Consider the following 24,573-nt stretch of genomic DNA (forward strand, 5'->3'; position numbering starts at 1 on the left):
CCACGGCGAGCTACAATGGCACCATCTTTTAGCAATCGTTGCCGCAGAAAACGTCTTCCGCTGCACTACGCTTTTCTCCTCATGCTTTCGCCACACCCTCCTCCTCCACTTCCCTCCTCGGGCTCTCTTCGCTATGGCTGTCAATTGCTGTCTCTTCGCTATCGCTATCTTTTCATCTTTCGCTGTGCTCGTTCGCTCTGTTACGCCGAGGCACGACGCCGATATACGTCGACGCTAAACGCAGGAACGGCCGCTCTAATATAATTATGCAAGCATTCTTGCCATGTCGCCTGCATCAAAATGCGACCGGGAATCGGACCCACGACCTCGAGAGCTACCACAACTGGTCACACATGGGGCTTTCAATTTGCGAATACGAGTCAGAACAAGAGTAAACACTCCGGGAACAAACACTCCGGGACTGGCAGGCCTCTTCGAGGCGGTTTTTCCAGCTAAAGTGGTGCTCCATTTCGACGACGGGAAGCAGCATTTAAAAGGGACGATACTAAAGACACCATCCTCGGGAAGTACTTCCGAGGCCCACACATAGTAACCTTTCGGTGCCATCCAAAGCAGAGATATTATTTGCCAGGCATGACGCCAACGGCACGATGATGACGTCAGCGCCCTTGGTAACCCAGTGGCTATGGCGCTGCACTGCTGTGCTCGAAGTCTCGGGTTAGATCTCGGCTGCGGCGGCTGTGTTCCGAAGGGGCCAAATGCAGAAACACTCATATACCATTCATTGGGGGCACGCTAAAGAACCACAGGTTGTCAAAATTTATACAGAGACCCCCACTACTGCGTACCTTGTAATCAAATCACGGTTCTAGCACGTAAAATCCCATAATTCGGTCAATTATTAATAAATTATACATTAATCACTTAATGACTAATAATTGACTAGATAATAACTGAAGGTCCCCACCAATTTCGAGGTGAAATATCGGGTTATAAAGATTGTTTTCTTTTCTGGCGACTTGCGACAAAGAGAGAGGGGGAGAATGAGATGGAATGGATCGTGTGCCAAAGAAACATGCCGAAGAAAGCAAGATTAGGTCACCTACTGCAGACGACATAATTTAGCGAAATACTCTTTAAACCCGTCGCTATGAAATTACTCGCGAGTAGAAAAGCGTTTCTGTGTCCCACTCACCACGATGACAAGGTAGACTCCCGTGGCGGCTACTCCCAGGAGGCATGCTGTAAGAGCCTGCGTCCCCACGACGGCCAGCCTCGCAAGCACCACCGTGATAGTCTGCAGCACTTCTTTCGTTGTCATGTAGAACTGGCAGTCCACATAGTTCAGGTCGGCGGAGAAGCGGTTCAGCAATCTGCCGCGAGGGGTCGCCTCGAAGAAGGAAACCGGACAGAGCAGCACGCGCCGGAGCATGGCGCCGTGCAGGCGCGAGGACAGTCGTCGGAAGGACAGCGCCAGCAGAAGGCCGGCAAGGGAGCCGAACAGCACTGCGGATGCAGCAGGAACATTGCGAGTTGAAGAAAGCTTCGCCACGGAAAAGCCGTAGTTCGCGGCTGACGATTAATTGTGGCCACTGAACCAACGATCGAGTTTGCCGATGGCACACACCGCAGCCGAATGGGGCTATTGCGGAACACCTCTGCGTCCCAATGGTCCGAAGACATACGTGAGAAGCAGCTTTGTAGCCTCACAAGCCAGAGATATACAAACAATTAGTCAAACAACAGACGGCCAGTGCCTGTGTATGTCCATTTTCAGTGTGCATGAACGTGTCAATTTTAGTGCGCTGCTTCAATGTCATGGCTCACCAACAAGCCCATCAGTATCTATTAAGTCTAAGAGGTGTTGGGCATGCCGGCAGGCGGCATCGGCAAGGAGCACTCCTCATACGAGCCGAAACAACGACAAACCGTCTTCTGCCATTCTGTGTTATCCATGCAGGGAAGGTGGCCATCAGGGGGCGAGAGTCCTCACAGCCGAATCAGCATATTTGTCTTCATTTCCTTCGTTTCTTTTGCAACGTGTCTCTTTTGACACTCGACTTAACTTTTTAGGCGAGTTAGTTTAAGGCACCATGCAGGACACATTACCTTAAGGGTCTGCTCCAATGTGCCTTATGCAGATTTTCACGTAGAATTGTGGCTGCACAGCTTAGGTGTCATCTGCGTCTGGGTGACTTGTTCAGAGAAGCTTGGCATGTGAATTTCAGAAGCACTCTGCCGTGCGAATTCTCGGTGATCGGGAATAGCTTGTACCACCACTACAAAACCGTATTCATACTGATCGCAAAAATATATATCCAGACTAATTTTTTAAAGATGTTATCAGCACAGGTAAGACTTTACAAGCCATGCGCTTATTGAAAAACCTGCGCCGTTTGTCGAATGGAGAAAATAATACCCTACGAAGAAATATAATACATTGTGAGAATTACTGGCCATCAAGCTACCAATATGGACTTGTTGGTGCATCTTAAGGCGAACGAAGTAAACGTACCAGCGCAGGAACATGAACGAAATACGGGAGGAGTAATTGTAGTTCAGTGGGTTCTTTTAAAGTCAACCTTTATTTGAGAATCCTCCCGCAGCGTGGCTGCTGCTGCCTTGCCAAATCAATAATGTAATTGAAAAAGCACTTGCGCGTACTTACTCCAGTTTCTACTACGTCCAACACGCGGGAATGAAACGAACGCACAGTAGTCAACCTTACCACTGTCTTCCGTGATCTGCTTCTCTCTCCGCATACCCCGCTTCGTTGCTTTTTAACCAACAAACATCGCCTTCAACCACGTGACATCATTTCGTTGAGGTGTCACGGTCTGAATTCGCATATACTCCTGTTTGTATAGATTCTGATAGAAACACACTTAGACAATTACCGACCAGTACCTCTTACATATACATCTCGCAAGATTTTAGAGCATATAATTCATAAACATATATTAGGTTTCTTACTTACAAATGTCCAACATGGTTCCAGATATAGGTTTTCTACGTGTACTCAATTAGTTGAGACTGTGCACGATCTCTCACAGGCGATTAATCAAGGGAAGCAAACAGATGTTGTGTTCATGGATTTTCGCAAACGTTTGACAAGGTGTCACATTGCAAATAAATCCATAAATTGGGGTATTATATAAAAAATGAACAGATACTTCCTTGGATCACAGCCTACCTTACCAACAGACACCAATTCGTCACCTTAAACAATACTTCTAACAATGCGGAGCTTGCGTCTGGAGTCCCCCATGTATCGGTTTTGGTAGCACTTTTGTTTACATTATTTATTAATGACATATTCGAAGAACTTTCAGTTTTATGAACTTTATGAAGATGACCGTATTTTGTATGAAAAGATATCTTCTGTTGATGATCAGGGGCGTCTAAATAATGACCTGGAAAAGGTCGTTGCTTGGTGCGAACAATAGCAAATGTCTATTAATATTGAAATAACTGTTTTTTATGAGAATCACACATACCAAAAAAATCTCTTCAATTTGCATATAGTGTTGACAACGTATCTCTATTAGAGGTAACAGAGTACAAATATTTGGGCCTATGGATACCCAATGAGCGTTCCTGGACGAAGCACATAGATACTGTTATTGCAAATTCTTTGGGTAATCTGTTTTTCCTGAGGCGCTCACTGAAATCATCTACGTCTAGTGTTCGTTTATTGGCGTACAACTCCGACGTTCTTCCGTTGTTGTAATATGCCATAATTATTTGGGGCCCATTCACTTTAACCAATATTAAAAACTTGAACGTGTACAGCATAAGGTAGTTAGGTTTGTTTTCAATTCATACGGCCCTGCGTCTGTTGGTGAGCTCGCAAGACGCAGCCGATTACCCCCGGTGACCGTGCGCAACCGTATCTGCCGATTCCTCTTCCAACTCGTAAACGGCCATTATAAGGTTAACACTTCCGAGTTCTTTACTTACTGATCAGGTTATAAGACGAGACGTAGGCACGCTTTATCAATGACCTCCTTGAACGCACAGAGTAACTGTTTGAAATATTCTTTTTTTCTAAGGATAAGGGGGAAGGAAGACGAAGAAGCCGACTAGTGCGGATGCGATGATTTCGGCTTCTCATCTTTTCAATTATTTTGGTTGGTTTCCTTCCTCGAAACCGAGTAAATTATGCGTTAATCGACGCAGCAAGTTGTGAGGACTTCACCGGTACCGGACGTTTCACGGTGGGTGACTTTTTTGACGTTTTACGAGTGTGTGAAATTCCGACTACGCCGCGGCACAGCCAACCCTAGCGCGGTAGCTAGGCCTAACCTCGGCGAGGCAACGCGGGTAGGCCTGGGCCTAGCCCTGTGACCACGGGCCGAGATGGAGTGCAGGATGGAGATCGTGGAGGGAGAAGACATCTCTCAAGAAGAAGCAAGCAGCCCCGGCTGGATGACGCCATATGGCCGCAAGAACGGCAAGGGGATGAGAGCGGCGACTACTACCCGCGAAGGCAACCCGAGACGTGGCGAGCGAAAGGACGGAGGCCGCACTGCCGCCCCACGAAGCGCGTACCAGCGCGTCGTCGCCACTTCAAGGCTCCCTCGACTGCCGAGGGACACGTATCGCATCATCGTCAGGCCAAGGGACGGCCTGAACGTGACCAAGGTTAGCCAAATACGTTTCCAGCAAGCCCTAGCCATAGCGGCGGCCCTGGCTCCGGCCGAAATTGAAGAGGACACCATTTGCCCCAAAGGTACCCAAAACATCTATGTGGTGTGTACTCCTTACGAGAAAAATGCGTGCGCCTACGTAAAGGCACAGCAAGTCCGACTAGGCGAAAGCACGTACCGGATCTCTGTGTACCCGGCTCCCCCCGACGACACGTGTAAAGGAGTAATACGGGTTGTCGACGTGGATGTCAACGAGGCTCAACTCCGAGCAAGAATCGTGAACCGCCGTAACCCAGGAGCCATCGAGGCCAAAAGAATCAAGAACACCACGGCTGTGGTAGTATTGTTTAGGGGTATGAAGGTGCCTAGTTATGTGTCTTGCGGCGCGAGCATGTTTCGCTGCACGCTATACAGGAGACACACGGAGGTTTGTTACAGCTGCGGAGGTTTAGGACATCGTGCCGACGTTTGCCCTAATCCAAACAGCAAGTGGTGCCGCACGTGCGGACAGAAATCGCCAGCGGATGACCATGAGTGCATTCCAAAGTGTTCGCTATGCGAAGGTCCACATCCCACTGCGGACAGAGTATGCAAACACAGGTTTCACATCCCCTACATCGTCAGAAGGCGAAGACGCCAACGCCACCGGCGTGCCGAGAAGACGCAGGTGGCCCGAGGAATGCAGTCACGCGACTCCAGCGCATGTACCAGCGTCGCTAGCACCCTCGGAAGAGGTCGCTCCAGGACGCCATCTACGCGGCGGCGCGACGCCAAGCGGAGCCGCTCCCGTTCCAGAGGGCGCTCGGCGTCTCGAACGAGATTTCAGGAGGAGCTCACCTGGGCGGATCGAGTGGCGAAGACGCCCAAACCCAGAAAGGTAACGCGGTAGGTATCGCCAGAGCATAGTGCAGAGCGGGAAACTCAACTACTACGTCAGGAGATTGCTAGTCTCAAAGAAGAGCTATGCAAGCAGAAAGTTGCGCAGGCCATTCAAAGCAGGGTCGAGGGTGCGAAAGCGGCGGATAATGCCGTGCAGAAAAGCACGCAGGAACCCAAAGTCGAGGTCAGCAAAGCCAAACGTAAGGCCCCCCTCCACTTGAGGACGGCTCGGAGATGAGTGAGTCGGAGATGGCCGGGGCGGAAAGCTCGCCGAACAAAATGCTCCAAGAGTTACTTAGAATTTCCAAAGAAAATCAGGCAAGTATTAGCCAGCTCGCGCAGCGCATGGGAGCACTTGAGAGTAAAGTAGGAGCTATAGAGAATAAAGTAGTAGCAGTTGAAAACAAGATGGCGATAAAGGCCAATTCGAAAATTCGTAGGCAAGCTGCCGCCAATGATGGTACTGGGACGGCCCCGAAGGGTCATCAGAATCTAAACTAGCAAAATGGCAGGCACTCAAAAGGATCTAGTAATTTGGCAGTGGAATTGTGCTAGCTTTCAAAGGCGCAAGACTTCGCTGCAACAGTACATTACAGCTGAGGCCAAAAGGCCGCAAGTAATATTGCTACAGGAGACACTGTGTGTTACACCCACCCTCGCAGGCTACAAATCGGTGGCGGCAAGGGGGGAGTCCAAGAGAGGTATAGCTACGCTAGTGAGCAAAGAGCTCGCATACGTTGAACATGGCATTCAGCCAGGTCGCGGCAGAATGGAGGCGTTTATGGTTGAGGTTATCCCCAACAGCTGGCTTAAACAAAGCGTGTTCATCCTCAATGTTTACAGCCCACCATCCGATCAGAGACAGTCTTTCCACTCCCTGTTTATGAAGGCGGCTTCGCTCGCTAGAGAGTCACCGTTAGTAATCGCGGGAGACTTCAACGCCCCACACAGCGCATGGGGGTACATCAGGCAGACAGCTAAGGGCAGAAATCTAGCGGGGGCCGTCGATGACCTAGCGTTAACAGTCATCACCGATCCCCGTTTCCCCACGAGACTGGACATGTCGGTGGCTAGAGACACAACCCCCGATCTTGCCCTTATCATAAATGTAGAGCAAACAACATGGGATAACAAGCAAGAAAACCTGGGCAGCGATCACTTCATCATTAGTGTTACCCTTCAGGACAGGGCCCCCCAGGCCAGGGAATTTAAAGTGACGGACTGGGATGCTTTCCGTAAGCTCAGAGATGAGGACACTGGCGAATACGCCAGCTTCAGCGAACTCGTCGAGACACTCAGAGCAGATGTTGAAAAGGCTACAAAAACAATTCAAGCCGAGCTCGAGGTTTCCAGGATGGACCCGCACCTCGCACATCTCTTGGAAGCTAAAGCCTCTATTTTGAGGCGATGGAAAACACAAACGCTTAGCGAAAGAGGGTTGCCGCACTTAACCGGGAGATTGAACAGTACTGCACCGAGTTAGCTAGGCTACAATGGGATGAAATCTGTTCAGCAGTCGATGGGCGCATGCGCACAGGCAGAAAATGGAATCTCCTTAAACACATGCTAGATGACACGCAAACCAAAAGCAATCAAAGACAGACATTGTGCCGCCTCATTCACAGGCACAAACAAGAAGGAGGAACCGAACAAACGCTCTTAGACGAGGTAGCCAATAGATATCTCCCGCTATGCGCAGCACACCTAGAGGAATATCCCAACATCGAATGTGACATGGTAAAGGAGCTGGATGACCCCTTCACGGAGTCCGAAATCAGAGCAGTACTTCACAACTTAAATAGCAGGTCGGCCTCAGGTCCGGACGGCATCTCAAACAGACTGCTAAGGAACCTGGATGATAGATCAATTGATCTGCTAACGAAAGAGGTCAACAAAACTTGGTAAAACAGGTGCGTCCCGGACGAGTGGAAAGCGGCCTCGGTTGCGCTTATCCCGAAACCGGGTAAGCCCCTAAAACTTGACAACCTAAGGCCGATATCGCTAACATCTTGCGTAGGCAAGGTAGCGGAGCATGTGATCCTGCACAGGATAACTGATTACATAGAACGCAACGAACTGTGCCCGCACAACGCGGTCGGCTTCAGGCCCGGCCTTTCGACACAGGATGTAATGCTACTCCTTAAGAAGCACATTTTCGATAACAGCACTAGGGATGTTAGGGGCATCTTAGCCCTTGACCTGACCAAGGCCTTTGACACTGTATCTCATCGATTTGACCTGCAGGCCACGGCCAGCCTGGGTCTGGGAGCAAGGTTTCAGGCTTTTGTTAGATCATTCCTCATGAACAGAACAGCCACCATCAGGATTGCACAACTCAAGTCAGATGAGTTCGCACTAGGGGCCAGAGGCACTCCCCAAGGAGCAGTCATCTCCCCCTTACTGTTCAACATAGTCATGAAGGGCTTGTCGGAAAGGCTCAGATCCCTTCCTAATATAAGCCACTCGCTATACGCAGACGATATCACGATTTGGTGCCCCGGAGGGTCACTCGCAGAGGTAGAGCACTCGCTACAATCAGCCCTAGACGCAACGGAGTCCTACCTGGAAGACACAGGCCTCCAACTATCCCCAAACAAATCTGAATTTTTACTTTACAGGCCGGCCAGGCAAGGTGTTAGGGGGCTCACCCCCCTAAACCAACTTCCCATATCCCTCTTTTCAAGAAACGGGCAGCCAATTCCTCAAGTCGAATCTATCCGAATCCTAGGATTACTGATTGACGCGCGTGGATGTAATGCCAAAACGCTCACGTGCATCACGGCGAAAACCGAGAGCATGCTGAGACTAGTTGCTAGAGTATCCGGACGAAAGAAGGGACTAGGTGAAGACAACCTCCTCAGGATCCATCACGCTTTCCTAATGAGCCACATCAACTATGTAGCCTCGGTCCTTAACTGGACCAAAACCGAAAGAAATAAGCTTAACATTCTCATGCGCAAAAGCATCAAAAAGGTACTGGGGTTACCAGTAACCACTTGCTCGGACAGGTTAAGCAAACTCGGTATGCACAACGACATTGATGAAGTGATCGAAGCGCAGGTCACCGCTCAGGTAGTCAGGCTCTCGTCAACCAGGGCAGGTAGACGCATCCTAGACGTGGCCTGCATGGCTCCAAGAATACTCAATGAAGGGAAAATCACCTTATCCAGGGAGGCACGGGCAACCTTTGTGGTCAGCCCATTCCCACGGAATATGCACCCGCAATACAATGTAGGGAGGCGAAAAGCCCGTCCACGGGCGATGTTACAGAAGGCCAGCGAGAATCAAGATTCGACTGTCTTTGACAACGCGGCTCAGTACGGAAACTCTAGCACGTTCGCGTTGGCAATCATTGACGGCAGAGGGGAATTACGCTCCTCGGCGTCGGTTAGGTTTGCTTCGAGTGAAGTCGCGGAACAGGTCCCCATAGCCCTGGCCATGACCGACCCCTCGCGCGCCAACGTTTTCACCGACTCACGAGCGGCCATCAAAGCTTTCGAATTGGGTAACCTAGCCCAAGAGGCTGCCTCCATTCTGGAAAAGAGAACAAACCCTGGCGCTCACTTCATATCTTGGTTTCCCGTCCATATGGGTGCGGACGTTCATCAGAACATACCTAACCTCAACGAGCTTGCCCACGACCATGCGCGAGATCTAATGCGCCGCGGCGGCATGGAGGCCTTATGGGGACAGGATGAAATCCAGCAGAACGATCCGCTCCTTACTTTTCACGAGATAACATTTCACTATCGGCTTAGCAGAAGGGCCTATCCTCTTCCTCATCCGAAGTTAGACAGGTCTCAGTCAGTTTCATTTAGAATGCTCCAGACGGGCTCATTCCCCTCGCTGGGCTTTCTCAGCCGTATCTACACAGACGTCGAGCTGTCCGGACTGCAGTGAGATCTATTGTTCCTTAGCGAACAACAATGAAGTGCCTGCTGGGATTTATCGCTCACGGCCAACGCCGCCGACACCGACGCCGACGACACTGGCTTTTCTGCGACACGAGCTCCTGAACGCTGTCGCGTTAGAAGCACAACACGTGTTCGTTCGTCTCTTCGCAGCTGCAGGAATCACAGATAGGCATGCCCGACCTTCCGACAAGTTCACTTTGCATAGATTTCATCACGCGCATTGTAGCTCTATTATCTTTTTCTTTTCTGCCCTGTGCTGCAGTGTCAAGTTCACGCGTTCACTTTAGAGGCTAGTTTTCCGTCCTACCATATTGGGGAATGCGTGACTGACTGGCAGCAAAGATGTGCACTTACAGTCGCAGACACACAGAGCACCCAGAACCGTGACCCAAGTGGCGTCAGAGTAGCCTCCGTTGTCCAGCGTCCCGGCCGCGTCGGTCCACATCTTGATCCAACAGAGGAACAACGCTACGGCCACTGCACGCGCCACGATACTGAGAATGGCCAAAGGAAAGCAGACGCCTGACATTGTCACCAGGGCCCGGAGCAGCTCAACGGTAGTCTGCAAAATGAACAGTGACACACTGACACAAGGAACATGACATAGAAAACGATGTTGGAAATGAAGACTCGCTAATTCGTTTTGTCAATCTGTGGGAGAGGTTACCAGTGACCGTTGTGCTGCGCGGTGGTTGCTAAGTGAAGTACTGGACTTCAACAGCACCTATTCGTTGCTACACCATGTTTGAATTGTCAGGACACTAGTCAGTCGGCATTGTCATGCGAGTCCATACCTCCGTCTATCTTACTCTATCGCCTGCTCTGTGTCATTTCTGGTAACTTCTACTTAGCGTCTGTGCCACAGTGGTTGTGCGTTGCTACTCTGCCAGGCTCCTCGCACCCTCGTTATTTTAGCAAAAAACAGCTTACTTGGTTTCCTCTTTGTAGAACATTTTAATGTGAAACGATTATATGCCCCATTATGCGGAAATCCGTCGGCGTGGGCGTGACCGAAAGATGGCAGCAAAAGTCCCCGACGGCACAGAGTAAAAGCTTCCAGGTGTCCATAGCTATCGCCTAGGAGTCGCGAAAGCTTTGTAAAGCCTTCTGTAATGCTCCCTATTCCTCCTTAACACACCATTGTCCACCCTAGCCCTCCTGATTACAATCACTACTTAATTAACTTTGCTAATCATAATTTATATCAAACACAGTTGTACATGCTTTGGTTCGCTTCTGGCCTTCCTTGGGTCACGTGATATTTCCTGTACCCCACAACGCGACCTTGAAACATCTAAGGCTTTCGCCTCGAAAAGACATCAATAAATGATGGGAGATTGACTTCAAGTTTCTAGAGAAGGTTCTTTTAAACAAGGTAAATAAACGGCTTTGAAAACAAACTTCGGTGCATTCGGTTGGGGTGAGAACCGAGCACGCTTCCCCGACGCGACGGCGGCTTTTTTTTTCTCTTTATTTTCAGTTTGGCTACAAACATCAGAAGAGTTTGTGATCATAGATCACACTCGTTTTATATGGGTTAAAGTATCATGCATTGACACCACAGATTCGCCGCAGTCATTCATTTTGTACACGTCATGTACCTCCACAACCATTTCCACAAAATATTCATACGCAGATCGGCATTTAGCATCACAATGTCTATATGCCCACAGACTGCGCCAGACTGCGTGAAGCCCAAGTAAAAAGATAACATCCATCTGTTGAAAATCACGTTCAGGTGGTAAAAAACGAATGCCATGTGGATTGAGGGGTAGGTCTATCTTTAAAGTTCTCTGTAATATATCCCAAAAGAATATGGCACTATTACAATCAATGAAGACATGTTCGATCGTTTCAGCTTTGTTGCACAGAGAGCATATGCTTCCCCATGGCACATAAATCCCTCTTTCCTCTAACCACGTTTTAAGAGGCAAGGTTCCCGTGTGAAGCTTAAAGAAAACGTTTGCCGGTATCCACATATTTTTAACTCTTTTAGGTGCGTCTTGCCCAGGCCCTTCTTGAACAATAACCGATACAGTGGAACACAGAACACATTCTCTATGATATCCTTCATTAGACTATTTCTTTTTTACATTGGAGAGATACTCAAGAGAAAATCTTGCCCCAAGGAAACGATAGGACGTTACAGCTTCACGCGAGAACCTTGAAATTGTGTGATGAGGGCCAATGGCTGAAGATACAAAAAAATCAGGCATAGAAGCTCTTAACATGGTTTGAAAAAAACAACAACACAGAAACGGGTCTCTTTCGTCCCTTATCAATATGAAACGTGATACAACTTGCTGAAGAAACAAGTGGCACACCGACACACCACCTTTCTTTACTCGACGAAACAAATTTGTCCGTGATGTTCGCTCCCACCTAGAACACGAGATAAACGTGGCGAAGATTCGGTGAAATTTTTTAATGTGCTTACGTGTACAATACAGTGCCTGCAGAATATACATAATTTTCGCAGCGAGAAAAACGTTACAAATAGTGGCACGTGCAAAAATCGACAATTCACGGCCACCCCATGCTTCGGATATCGCACGCATTTCATCCGTTTTTTCAAGCTAGAGTGACTCGTTCTCCCGATGTCCATCCAAAGGTGCCCCCAGGTAAGTGCTAGGTGTCGTAAACCACCGGACATCTTCAAAAACAACGGGCGTGGCATTCCAATGGCCTTGCCAGAGACTCTTCGGCTCATTGGTTTCGCAGCCGCGTTTCTCACAAAACCTTTCAGTAATTCTTAATAATGAGCGAACACCCGCCGTGGTTGCTCAGTGGCTATGGTGTTGGGCTGCTGAGCACGAGGTCGCGGGATCGAATCCCGGCCACGGCGGCCGCATTTCGATGGGGGCGAAATGCGAAAACACCCGTGTGCTTAGATTTAGGTGCACGTTAAAGAACCCCCGGTGGTCAAAATTTCCGGAGTCCTCCACTACGGCGTGCCTCATAATCAGAAAGTGGTTTTGGCACGTAAAACCCCAAATATTATTAATAATGAGCGAACACTGCAGAAAATAGGGCAACGCCATCGGCATAAGCTAGAACACGTACTTCACAGGATTGTATCTTGAACACACTGATTTCTGTACTATTAAATATTTTTCTACAGAGCAGATCCAAAAAAATAAAGCAAAAAGTAAAGGACTTAACGGACAACCATGTCGAATGGAAGAGAGTACTTGTATGCGTTGTGAAAGTTCACCATTAACAATTAAATTGGTACACAAGCTTTGATATGCCATTTTGATGCCTTTACACATGACCGAACCAAGTCCTACATAATTAATAAAAAAAAGAGAGAACACTACGTGGTACCACGTAAAAAGCCTTAGCTAGATCTATTTGCAGCATCGATACCTTGAGGAGAGCGCTATCGCAATATTCTAAAATGCTTCTAGCTGTATGAATATTTCTAAATATTTTCCTAACCCTGATGCCGCATGTCTGATGCGGCCCAACTAATTTCTGTATAGTTAGCCTCGCTGCAAGAACTTTCATGAGAACGTTGTAGTCAACATTTGTCAACGTAATTGGCCTGTATCCCCTTACTTTATGCAATACATTTCTATCTTTGCCTTTTAGGATTACTATTTGGTGCGCATGATTGAACCATGGAGGTGAAGTCAGGATCCACGATTCTGGATGACTAAAGGCGGGCCTAGTGTTTGCGTTCATGAGCGCGTTCGGGCATGCAAGGAGCGCTTTCATGACGTTCCGAGGTCTACAAACGGTGTAATGCTTTCGCATTTCCACACATAATCATTCTCAAGCGTCTCTGCCGAATTGCTTGCAATTGAGAAGTTTTCGGACAGTAATTCACTATTTTTTACAATTTCTTAAATAACTACTGTGACCTCATTGATTGATTCTGTTGCTATTGCCGTACTCAATTCATTCTCATTGTTTTAGGGTTAGTGGCCCGTCATCTTGATTTTCTTTCTTTCTTTCCCTTCTTCCTGTATTTCATATCTCTGTTTGCATCATTCAGTCTTGATGAGTATAGGGAGGCGTTGTGTCCCTATTGATGGATGTTGCCAACGCGTTCCTTTCTTTCTCTCGGTCAATTGCATCTGCTCAAGTCGATGAAGCAATACTTAGCGCTACCTGCTTTTTATCTCTTACGGTTGGCTAGCGTAGTTTAATTTCGCACAAATGACTGCTGAAAATCAATTATGTAGTGAGTTATATAGTGTTTGGGGTTTCAGTCCAGTCGGCTATTTTTCTTTTGCTCTTTTTCTGTGTATACTGCGCCTCCTTCGCAGCTTCGTTTCATTAATAACGATGTTGCAAGGGACGGTTGCTCAGTAAGCTATATTCTGCTGCTTTCACTCAAAAAACCGCATAAACTGGCCAAAAACATAGACTTTCTCCCTTCTGTTCTCCCTTGCGAGCACTTGTGCACTCCTCTCTTCACCCCCTTGAATGTAGCTCGTTCCACCACATTTTTTTTTCGTTCATTTCTTACACGTTTTTGAACATGCAGTACCCGTTTGAAAAGTTCGCCAACATTGGTTAACGTGACGCTTATTTTTTATGGTAAATTTAATTTAGGTACTGGTGTTTTGCGTGCCAAAACCTCGATCTGATCATCAGGCACGCCACATTGGCGAACTCCAGATTAATTTGCACCTCCTAGATTCACTGACGTGCATCCTATTCATGGTACACGGCCGTTCTTGCATTTCGCAACCACTGAAATGCGGCCGGAACTTGATCCCACGCCCTCGGGTTTAGCAAGGCAGCATCGTGGCCACTGCGCCACCACGGCGGGTTATTTCTTACGTTCTTCTAGAAATAGACTTCATTCTTCAGTTAGAAACGCAAGTGTGCCGAAACGAGTAATGCCACGAAGCCCGTAAGCATCAGTAAATATCCACAGGTTGCTCCCGCCTGTAGCCGTCCACCCCAGACGGCGGATGTTCGTAGCCGCCAGAGATGACCAAGCTCTTGGTAAAATGAATATATTTACAATATTTACATATGCTATATACAGCGAGGAAAGTGGGTAGAATATCTAGTTGTTATGCCGGGCCAGCTTGCTTCGGGGGCAAATTACCTGGCGTCTGCTGCGACCCCAAGTTCACAACTGTCAGCTACACACTCGGACGAGATTTCTCGCGCGCTCGCCTCCGTGTTCGTTCTCTCTCGACCAATTCGACCCTCAACTCGGCAAAAGGGGTTTGGCGGCGACTCCCGTGGGTCAACTCGCTCCTACCGGCCACGCCGATGACGTCAGTGTCTCAAGGCACATTCTCGCCTCTCCTCTTTTCAATGTGCACAAACCGACGACATGTACAGGGGATCTTAAGGCATGCAAAGCACAATAACAAAAAATAACTGCCAGTGAATTCTATTTTACAGTTGCAGAATGGGCTATATGAAGGTCAATTTATTTGACGGCTCCGGACTCATTTTATCTTCCTTGGTTCTTGAACGTGCACCTGAATCTGCTTATACAATCTTTATATATATTCAAGATTCTTCGGATTAAGGCCCGCAGGGGGGGTAGCACACCTAGTGCTAAGCAGTAAAAATCCCAGCCATGGACCTACCACCACTATGAAGTACTGAATGGCGGACGAGTTGGTATTCCGTACTAACGCAGGATAGTGCGATAAGCAAGGGACGAGGAAGAAACACGGCATGAACATCCCTTGATTACCGCGCTATTCATCATCAGTGTGCATAAGAAGTGGATAAAAGCAATAGTGAGCTAATTAATTGTAACATTAATCATTCGAAAGCTAGAAACCACTAGAAAGCATTAGAAACGAGTCCCGTTTCCCAAGTAAATTTTATTTTTCCTTCCGTTTTTTTCTTTTTGGGAACACTCACACCAAAGGTTACGGAGAAAGAAGGGCAAGCGCTCCAATAAAAGCGTGGGTTTCTGTCTACTATTGCATGCATCGAAGAAAGAAAGAATTGGTTATACCTACTAAATCTTTATTTCGTGTTTCATCTGCGGTGAGCTTTCCGAAAACGCTGTTTTCGTCCATCGTTTCCTCGTGATTTCTGCAAGACAACAAAGAAAAATTAATCTCTCGCTCTTTAATTTCTACCTGACTCTGAGAAACTGTGCACAGGCCAGACACTCAAAAGGCATATAGGTACAACATTGCTACCCAAAGTATACAATGGCCACACTATGAGAGGGGTAATGTCAATAAGACAAGATCCCTGGGAGGGACCTTTGGTCTGTAGTGGACATGTTGATGATGGTGATGATGGTAGACGGCAGTGGATAGCACGGCAGAGTGTAAGATGCGAGTTCTATAGTTACCCGCTGTCCCGCTTGTCAGCGACCGATGAGCCCGGCCTGCTCCCGAACAGCAGCGTTTTCGGCGCCCTGCGGTCGTTGATCAGGTCCGGCAAGGTTCGGAATGGCAGCACTCGTTTCTTCCACACGAGGAATAACTGTTCGACATGCCTCAAGAAGAAGCCTTGGTTACAAACGATGATGCGGGTCTGTTGACAGAGAAGGGTCGAACAGTAAATTAATTTTTAAAATTCTGAAAGTTAGTTTCCCTGTAGACAACAACAAGAACAACCATACAATAACTTCGTCGAGTGAATATTGTAGAAGCGCTTACTTTTAATAGGGGCTTTACGCTTTCCAGTGCATCTAATATTTCCGACTAAACTAACTATATTGCCTCAAAAGTGTTATAACATCGCTCATTAATGTGTACTGCAAAAATAAACTATGTAAAAACATCCTTAACCTATGTGAATAAACTAACCTTCAGAGTGCGAATTCCACTGCTCTCAACTCCTTCGAATGAGTTTTTAGAATACCGCCATTTTACAATACCGCAACATTTATTTGTTCATTTTCATTTTTGATTTTTATTGTCGTGTTTATTTGTTCGATACAACGAATACAAGCACAATCGGATAAACATTCTCAAAAATGTCCCACGCATTGTGCAGTATTCTTTTTTTCTGCTTACTTTTAAGGGACCTTAATTTCAATATCACAGCAGATGATGCAGTTCGTGGTAGAATAGCTCCCTTGCGGGAATGCATCGTGAAAGGCACGAACAAATGAAGACGCGGAACAGAGACAGACACACACACAGGCGCTGCCTGTCTGCACGCAGGCGTCATCGTTCCCTTCTCGTCTTTCGCGCAGCTTTGGGATTCCACATGCCGAACCAAATGGCGCAGGTTTCCATACTGGCCACCTGTGGGACAACATTAAGCCATCGTTAGGTGGTCACGTGAAGCCAGTACCTTGTCCTGTAGCAGTCCATCTCGTCCCAAGACCCGCGCAAAGACCTTGGCGGCTACGCGCACGTCCAAGGCGCTGAGAGTGTCGTCCACGAGGTAGACGTCACTGTCGCTGTACGCCGCACGTGCCAGTGCCAGCCTCTGCTTCTGGCCTCCGCTCAGGGTTTCGCCCTGCCCGAGGCAGGTCATGTAGGGAAAAAAAAGGAAGTGCAGCCACACGGAAGCTACACTCACTCCCCGTCGCCTATAACGCAATCGCAATGTGTTAGTATAGAACGGGAAACATATGCGGTGTACTGCACGGTCTCGGCAGATTGCACTTCGCTGCGTTTCTTGACGTTACGGCTACAAAAATAAAGACGAGACGTAATCATGCCTCCGTGATGACAAGCGAAACTGAGGCTTTAAATGAATGAAATCTTCGTAAATGAACAGCGCGAAACGGACGACGGAGGAGGATTCAGACAACGCGAGTGCTGCGTTGGGTGCGTCTTTCGTCCGTTTCGTGCTGTTCCTTTACGACGACATCAAACCTGCCGGCTCGCCCATCTGCCTGATAAAAAATGCGTGATAAAAATGCGAATAGCATTATCAAGAGTAAGAGTAAAAGAATGATCAGCAGGAAGAGGCGAGTAAAAGATAAGTAAAAAAAAGTGATTTGTCAAAGCAAGTGACCTGGTGTAGAAACGAAACAAATCTGTCAGAACTAAATGTGCGACCACAACACATTATCGCTACTGGAATATTTATTGTTTACCTATTAATTACCAGTACTTGAACTGCGACTGAGATAATAATTATTTAGTATTTTCCAGTAGACAAACAATCTAATATAGCCAAGCTCATATTGTCATGCACTCATTCATTGCTGAAGCCTACGTCCAAGCCACTCGTCTAATAGAACCAGAGCATATCGAGTGCAGTTCTCTGATAGCCTTATCGTGGCTCCATGCTCAGAAAATGCAGCGAGAGAAACCGGAACAGAACAGAGTGCTAAAAGCGAATGTTAAGAAGGAATATTTTCTGCAAACAAAACCTTTTCCACGATGCTGATTAGCCAACTGCACAATGAGAACGGCCTATGAATGAGACAGCCTTGAGGCACAATATGTATTATTTTTTTTATCAAAAGTTGTTCTTGAAAAGTGACCCAGAACATTAACCTTCTAAGGGACACCATGAATGCTGGTGGCTGATGGGGAGAACATTTCAGCCGATAATTAAGAAAAATCACAATGTCAAGAGAGCTCGACACAATATAAGCGAAGTAATAATAATCATAATAATAATAATAATAATAATAATAATAATAATAATAATAATAATAATTAATAGACCAAAACTAGGACGCAGGCAACCTTAAAGGGCCGCACCTTCTCTCCGACTTCGGTGAGATCACCAGCAGGCAACAGCTCAAGATCCCTCGTGAGGTCGCAGGCTTCAAGGACGCGCCAGTAGCGGCCAGCATCCATGCGCTTGCCGAAGAGCACGTTGTCTCGAATAGTCATGTTGAAGATGCAAGCCGACTGAGGCAGGTAAGCCACACTACCCTGCATTTAAATATGACTTTAGAATCAAGACTACACAAGCATGCGACGAACCTGACAGTAACTTCTAGCAAATTTTGGAGCTATCGAGATTTTAACATTGATACGTATCACTGATAACCATTACTTTCAAAGTCAGAATGTGAGAAGCCTGGTGTTTGAATCCCACCGATGGCAACGGTTGTTGTGGTCGCGCCGCTGGCACGACCTGTTGGGAACTCGGCGCTGACGCCCGTGGTTGCACCTGGGTCGCAAGCCCCAAGGGTAGCGTTGGCCTGGCGGCCTGGGGTACAACTGGAAGCATCCGAAGGTCCCGGCAAAGCATGAGTCGACTGGTAACAACAAAACAACTTGTTTATTTTAACATCGCAAAGAGTTGGCGGTCAGGTTGACCGAAGTAGAGAGACGGGAGAGCACTTTACTCAACAGAAGAAATCGGAGCCCTCTTTTTGCGTCCGGGGGCAGCTGTTTTTATACTCTCGCAGTTGAGGGCAAGAAGGAACCCCTCAATAGACGAGCACGTGATTGTACAATGAGATAAGGTGACGCATACTGTCGTGGCGCCGCCGGTCGGGCACAAAGAGGAGAAGGTAACTCCTACTGTCGTATCGCCGCCGGTCGGGCACAATGGCTGGGAGGAGAAGGTGACTCCTACTGTCGTATCGCCTCCGGTCGGGCACAATGGCTGGGAGGAGAAGGTGACTCCTACTGTCGTATCGCCTCCGGTCGGGCACAATGGCTGGGAGGAGAAGGTGACTCCTACTGTCGTATCGCCTCCGGTCGGGCACAATGGCACAACACTCACACACGCACATGAAGACACGTGGCATCGGAACATGCCTGGACGCGCTTGGCGGGGAGCGTAGCGGCGACGCCGAACGGGCCAAAATGTCTGCCGCTTTGTTGCAGTCGCGCCGGCTAAACCGCGCGTCGTAGGCGAAACGTAACAGACCGCCCCGCCGGGGGAAGGAGATCCCGATGGACAGGGGACTGCATCCGCTGTCCGGAGGGATGTCGCTCGATGATGCTCATAACCGAAGTCGGGCGTCCCTCGACGTTTCTTGAGCGCAGCGCACAGAGAAGGCCTCGTTTTCTCGTTCAGGTTCACACAGGACACTGCAAAGTGACTTCGGGAGAGTTCACATTTTTGTTCTCGTTCCCGGCAAGCGTTTGAACTACGCTGAAACTCAACCGCTCAGTCAGCAAGCACGGCACAACCCTCACTAAGCCCTGCCAGGCTCTTTCCCCTTTTATACCACTGCCTAGTTCCTTACAGTAGTCTAGCATCACTCAGAACGCGTCCACAAATTGGAAAATTGCACTAGAAAGCACATCATCACTTTGAAACACTAAACAAAAGCAATATGTTAAAGAATCCTGCCTCAGGAAGAAAAACATCAGTAACAAACAATTTTGAGGCTGATTCCTACGTTAGGGGCTTCGACTTAAGCCATCGGCGTTACCGTTGAGACTCCCCTTTTTGTAACGCACCTCAAAGGAATATTGTTGCAAAGCGAGGCTCCAGCGCAGGAGGCGGCCATTTTTGGGAGAGATGGTCTGCAGCCGTTGGAGAGGGCAGTGATCCGTCTCAATGATAAACCTCGAGCCGGCTAGATAGCATGACAATTTCTGAACGGCCCACACGAGACATGCACACTCTTTCTCGGTGGCGCTATACGCCTGCTCACGACTAATCAGCTTACGACTAGCATACAGGACGGGGTGTTCTACTTCTCCATTTTCCCGTTGGCACAGTACAACGCCCATGCCTCGCTCACTAGCCTCGCACTGAACAACGAACCCTTTTGTATAGTCTGGCGATCGTAGCACAGGCTGGCTTGTTAGGGCACTCTTTAGGGCGCTAAAAGCTCTTTCCTTTGTCTCGTCCCAGACGACTGTTTGAGGCTCTGTCTTTCTTAGAGCATCCGTCAGGGGAGCCGCGATATCAGAGTACCTGGGGATGTACCTCTGATAGTAGCCGGCGACACCTAAGAACGACCGAATATCGGTCTTCGTGCGCGGTTGCGGAAAGTCTCGCACAGCGGCCACTTTTATTTCAGAGGGGCGGCGACGACCCTGACCAATCACGTGACCGAGGTAGACAACCTCGGCCTGTGCTAACTGGCACTTAGGAGCCTTGACTGTCAAGCCCGCTTCGCGCAGGCGGGTTAGCACTGCCCGCAAGTGTGCCATATGCTCAGACCAGGATGCGGAGAATATCGCTACGTCGTCTAGATACGGTAAAGCGAATTCTTGCTGTCCCCGCAACACTTTATCCATGAGGCTTGAAAAACAGTATGGCGCGTTCTTCAAACCAAAACTCAATACTTTAGGACGGAATGTTCCCATTGGTGAAATGAACGCCGCATACCTACTAGCCTCTTCTGTAAGTGGAACCTGCCAATAACCCCTGACAAGATCTAGGGTGGAAATAAACTGAGCGCTACTAACTTTCTCAAGGCGCTCCTCGATGTTAGGGATCGGATAAATTTGATCCTTAGTGATGGAATTAAGCCTGCGGTACTCGACGCAAGGACGAGGTTCCTTGCCCGGTACCACAACTAAAATCAAAGGGGAGGTATAATCACTCTCACCTGCCTCAATAACACCGAGCTGTAGCATTTTCTTTACCTCAGCCTCCATAATATCGCTCTGGCGGGGTGACACCCGGTACGCCTTGGATCGTACTGGCTCTGGGGAGGTAAGTACTATATCATGAGTAAGTAGAGAAGTCCTACCAGGCCTCTCAGAGAACAGACCTTAAAACTCTTGTAAGAGCTGGTGTAGTTCGGTTTTCTGCTCACGCGACAGCGATGCTCCACTGACTAAGTCACTAATGACTTGACCGGTGTCTTCCCTGTTCGTCACTGAGCCTAGTCCCGGAAGCTCGAGGAGCTTAAGCACGTACTCCACCACGACTGGGTCGTCGCCCCTGCCTTCCCACGATTCTCGAAGCATGCGAAGCGGAGACCGAAGCGAGCGACCGTACACCAGCTCAGCTGGCGAAAACCCCGTAGCCGCATGCGGCGCGGTCCTTAATGCAAACATCACCCCAGGCAGACACAGCTCCCAGTCAGTTTGATGTTCAAAACACAAAGCTCTCAACACGCGCTTCATGACGGAGTGGAGCTTCTCAACGGAATTCGACCGTGGGTGGTACACTGAGCTGTGTAGCAGCTTTACCCCACACCTTTCGAGAAAAGTTGTCGTCAAAGCGCTAGTAAATACTGTGCCCTGATCTGATTGGATTTCCGCAGGAAAACCAACTCGCGCAAATATGGACAGTAGTGCATTGACTATCTCAACTGAGCTGGGTTCTTTAAGCGGCACTGCTTCAGGGAACTTTGTCGCTGGGCAGATCACAGTCAAAATGTGTCTGTACCCCGTGGCTGTTACCGGCAGAGGTCCCACTGTATCAATAACGAGCCGTCTAAAAGGCTCCGTAATGATAGGTACCAACTTCAACGGCGCCCTCGATTTGTCCCCTGGTTTGCCCACCCGCTGACAGGTGTCACATGTCCTCACGAAATGGTCTGCGTCCCGAAAACACCCTGGCCAATAGTACTCTTGCTAGAGACGGTCCTTAGTTTTCTTAACTCCAAGGTGTCCGGACCACGAACCCCCATGCGACAAGCGCAACAGATCCTCACGATAGCATTGAGGCACGATCAGCTGATCGAACTCCACTCCTCGGCGGTCTAGATACTTCCGGTACAGGACTCCACCTCTTTCCACAAAACGCGCATTTTTCCTGGCGATACCTTCCTTGACATTGCAGCGTATGTTTTCTAGGCTGCCATCCTTTTTTTGCTCGGCTATCAAAGCCGACCGGCTGACTTTTAGCAACCTATTAAGTCCGTCTGACGTAGGCGCGATGAGCAAATCAGTAGATAGCTCTTCTAACTTTCCCGTGTCGGGCATTTCCTCTCCAGTATCTGGCGCCTTCAACGCTACAGACTCAATTTTATTCAGTTCGGGCGTGCTCTGAATATCGGCTTGCTGCGCCTCTGACCCTTTTTCATTGTTTGATAACGTCGGCCCCGCAACTACCGCCTTTGCAGCGAGCTCCCGAACCTTCGATCTGGTTAAGGCCTGAACACTAGCCTCACCAAACAAAAGCCCCTTCTCGCGCAGGAGTTGATCGGACCTGTTTGAAAATAGGTACGGGTACTGGGGGGGCAGCATAGATGACACTGCCGCCTCCGTCTCAAGCGCTCCGAAAGGTCCTTCAATAAGCACTTTTGCTACCGGCAGACACACGCTATGAGCTTCCACGGCTTGCTTGATCCATGCGCACTCGCCCGTGAACATATGGGGTTCTACGTAAGACGGGTGAACTACATCCATTGTAGCTGCGGAATCGCGAAGCACACGGCACTCTTTCCCGTTCACGAGGAGGTCTCGCATGTAAGGCTCGAGAAGCTTCATGTTCTCGTCAGTGCTGCATAATGAAAAAAACACAACTTTTGGTGTTGTTTCCGGACACTGCGCCGAAAAGTGACCCGGCTTCTGGCACGTATAACACACGCGCGCTTGCCTCATCTCGAACCGCTTTCTGCGTTCGGCTTCGGCTGCCGCCGTCTCCTTACGTTTGGTCGGACTGCTTTCACTCGCATCCTCACTACGCGTGTTCCCCTTTGCTCTCATGGGTGTGAACTTCGGCCTCTCAAACTTCGAGCCAAATTCACCCTTTTGACCGTCCTTAGCTCCGCGAGCCCGACGCGTCACAAACTCCTCGGCTAGCTCAGCGGCTTTAGCCACCGTACAAACGTCTGGCCTATCCAAGACCCAGTACCGCACGTTCTCAGGTAACCGACTATAAAACTGTTCTAGCCCGAAACACTGCAGAACTTTATCGTGGTCACCAAACGCTTTCTCTTCTTTGAGCCACTCCTGCATGTTTGACATAAGCCTGTACGCAAACTCTGTATATGACTCACTTTTGCCTTTCTCATTTTCCCGAAACTTCCGACGGAACGCCTCCGCTGACAGCCTGTACTTTTTTAGCAGACTCGATTTCACTTTGTCGAAATCCTCTGCCTCCTCTCTATCCAAGCGAGCGACTACGTCGGCCGCCTCGCCGGGTAACAAAGTGAGCAAGCGCTGTGGCCACGTTTCCCGAGAGAACCCCTGCTTCTCGCACGTTCGCTCAAAGTTAACCAGGAACAAACCAATGTCCTCTCCAAGCTTAAACGGCCGCATCAGGTCAGTCATTTTGAACAATACGCGTTCTCCTGCACCGTGTGCCTGACTTCCATTACGAGCGCGTTCGATCTCTATCTCGAGACGCTTCATTTCCAAAGCGTGTTGGCGGTCGCGCTCTTGTTGCTCTCGCTCTTTCTGTTCTTTACGTTCACGCTCTTCTTTTTCTTTCTGTTCTTTAAGTTCGCGCTCTTCTTGTTCTTTTTGCTCTTTAAGTTCGCGCTCCTGTCTTTTTGCAGTCTCCCTCTCCTCAATGGTCTCAAGGCATTCCGACAGCTCGTCATCCTCAGCTTCTAACTCAAGAATAGCCCTTAGCAGTTCAGGTTTTCTTAGTTTGTCTGAGACATCCAGACCCAACTCTCTTGCAAGCTCCAGCAATTTCGGTTTGCGCAACGACTTCAAATCCATGGCTGCTCTGAATGCTGCTTTCTCTACTGCCTATTATTGTCTTGCCGCAATCTAACCCGGCAGCAACGACAACCACAATTACCAGCTCTGTTTCTGACACTAACAAAAGCCTGGCAAAGCTCAGAAGAAGAAAGTCCCGCACTCACCAAACCTCGCAGCCAATAATTCAGCGCAGTCGTTCCGCTGCAGGCAACCAGTCATCACACAGGGCTCGTTGCACTGCTCCCGGATCGTCGATGAGCTGCTCAGCATACAGTCAACTGCATCTCTTCGCTGCTGGCCTCCGTTGTCGCGATCTCACCGCTGGCAGACAGTTGTTTGAATCCCACCGATGGCAACGGTTGTTGTGGTCGCGCCGCTGGCACGACCTGTTGGGAACTCGGCGCTGACGCCCGTGGTTGCACCTGGGTCGCAAGCCCCAAGGGTAGCGTTGGCCTGGCGGCCTGGGGTACAACTGGAAGCATCCGAAGGTCCCGGCAAAGCATGAGTCGACTGGTAACAACAAAACAACTTGTTTATTTTAACATCGCAAAGAGTTGGCGGTCAGGTTGACCGAAGTAGAGAGACGGGAGAGCACTTTACTCAACAGAAGAAATCGGAGCCCTCTTTTTGCGTCCGGGGGCAGCTGTTTTTATACTCTCGCAGTTGAGGGCAAGAAGGAACCCCTCAATAGACGAGCACGTGATTGTACAATGAGATAAGGTGACGCATACTGTCGTGGCGCCGCCGGTCGGGCACAAAGAGGAGAAGGTAACTCCTACTGTCGTATCG

The 24,573-nt window shown here is 48.8% G+C and overlaps 1 protein-coding gene across 3 annotated transcripts in view; it reads right to left on the reverse strand.

The window, feature by feature from the left end:
• The window catches only part of LOC142589532 (ATP-binding cassette sub-family C member 2-like), a 125,202-nt gene that overhangs the window by 24,065 nt on the left and 76,564 nt on the right, over positions 1–24,573 (reverse strand). For 2 of the 3 annotated variants that reach the window (XM_075700954.1, XM_075700953.1), the window contains exons 15-20: positions 18,019–18,195; positions 16,649–16,816; positions 15,696–15,880; positions 15,352–15,427; positions 9,758–9,965; positions 1,157–1,467 (exon numbers count right to left, since the gene is read on the reverse strand). In XM_075700954.1, coding sequence (XP_075557069.1) covers positions 1,157–1,467; positions 9,758–9,965; positions 15,352–15,427; positions 15,696–15,880; positions 16,649–16,816; positions 18,019–18,195 — 1,125 coding nt within the window. The remainder of the gene's footprint in view (positions 1–1,156; positions 1,468–9,757; positions 9,966–15,351; positions 15,428–15,695; positions 15,881–16,648; positions 16,817–18,018; positions 18,196–24,573) is intronic. The other variant, XM_075700955.1, reaches the window with a different exon arrangement.

This window comes from Dermacentor variabilis, chromosome 8 (genome assembly GCF_050947875.1).
Source record: "Dermacentor variabilis isolate Ectoservices chromosome 8, ASM5094787v1, whole genome shotgun sequence".
NCBI lineage: Eukaryota > Metazoa > Arthropoda > Arachnida > Ixodida > Ixodidae > Dermacentor > Dermacentor variabilis.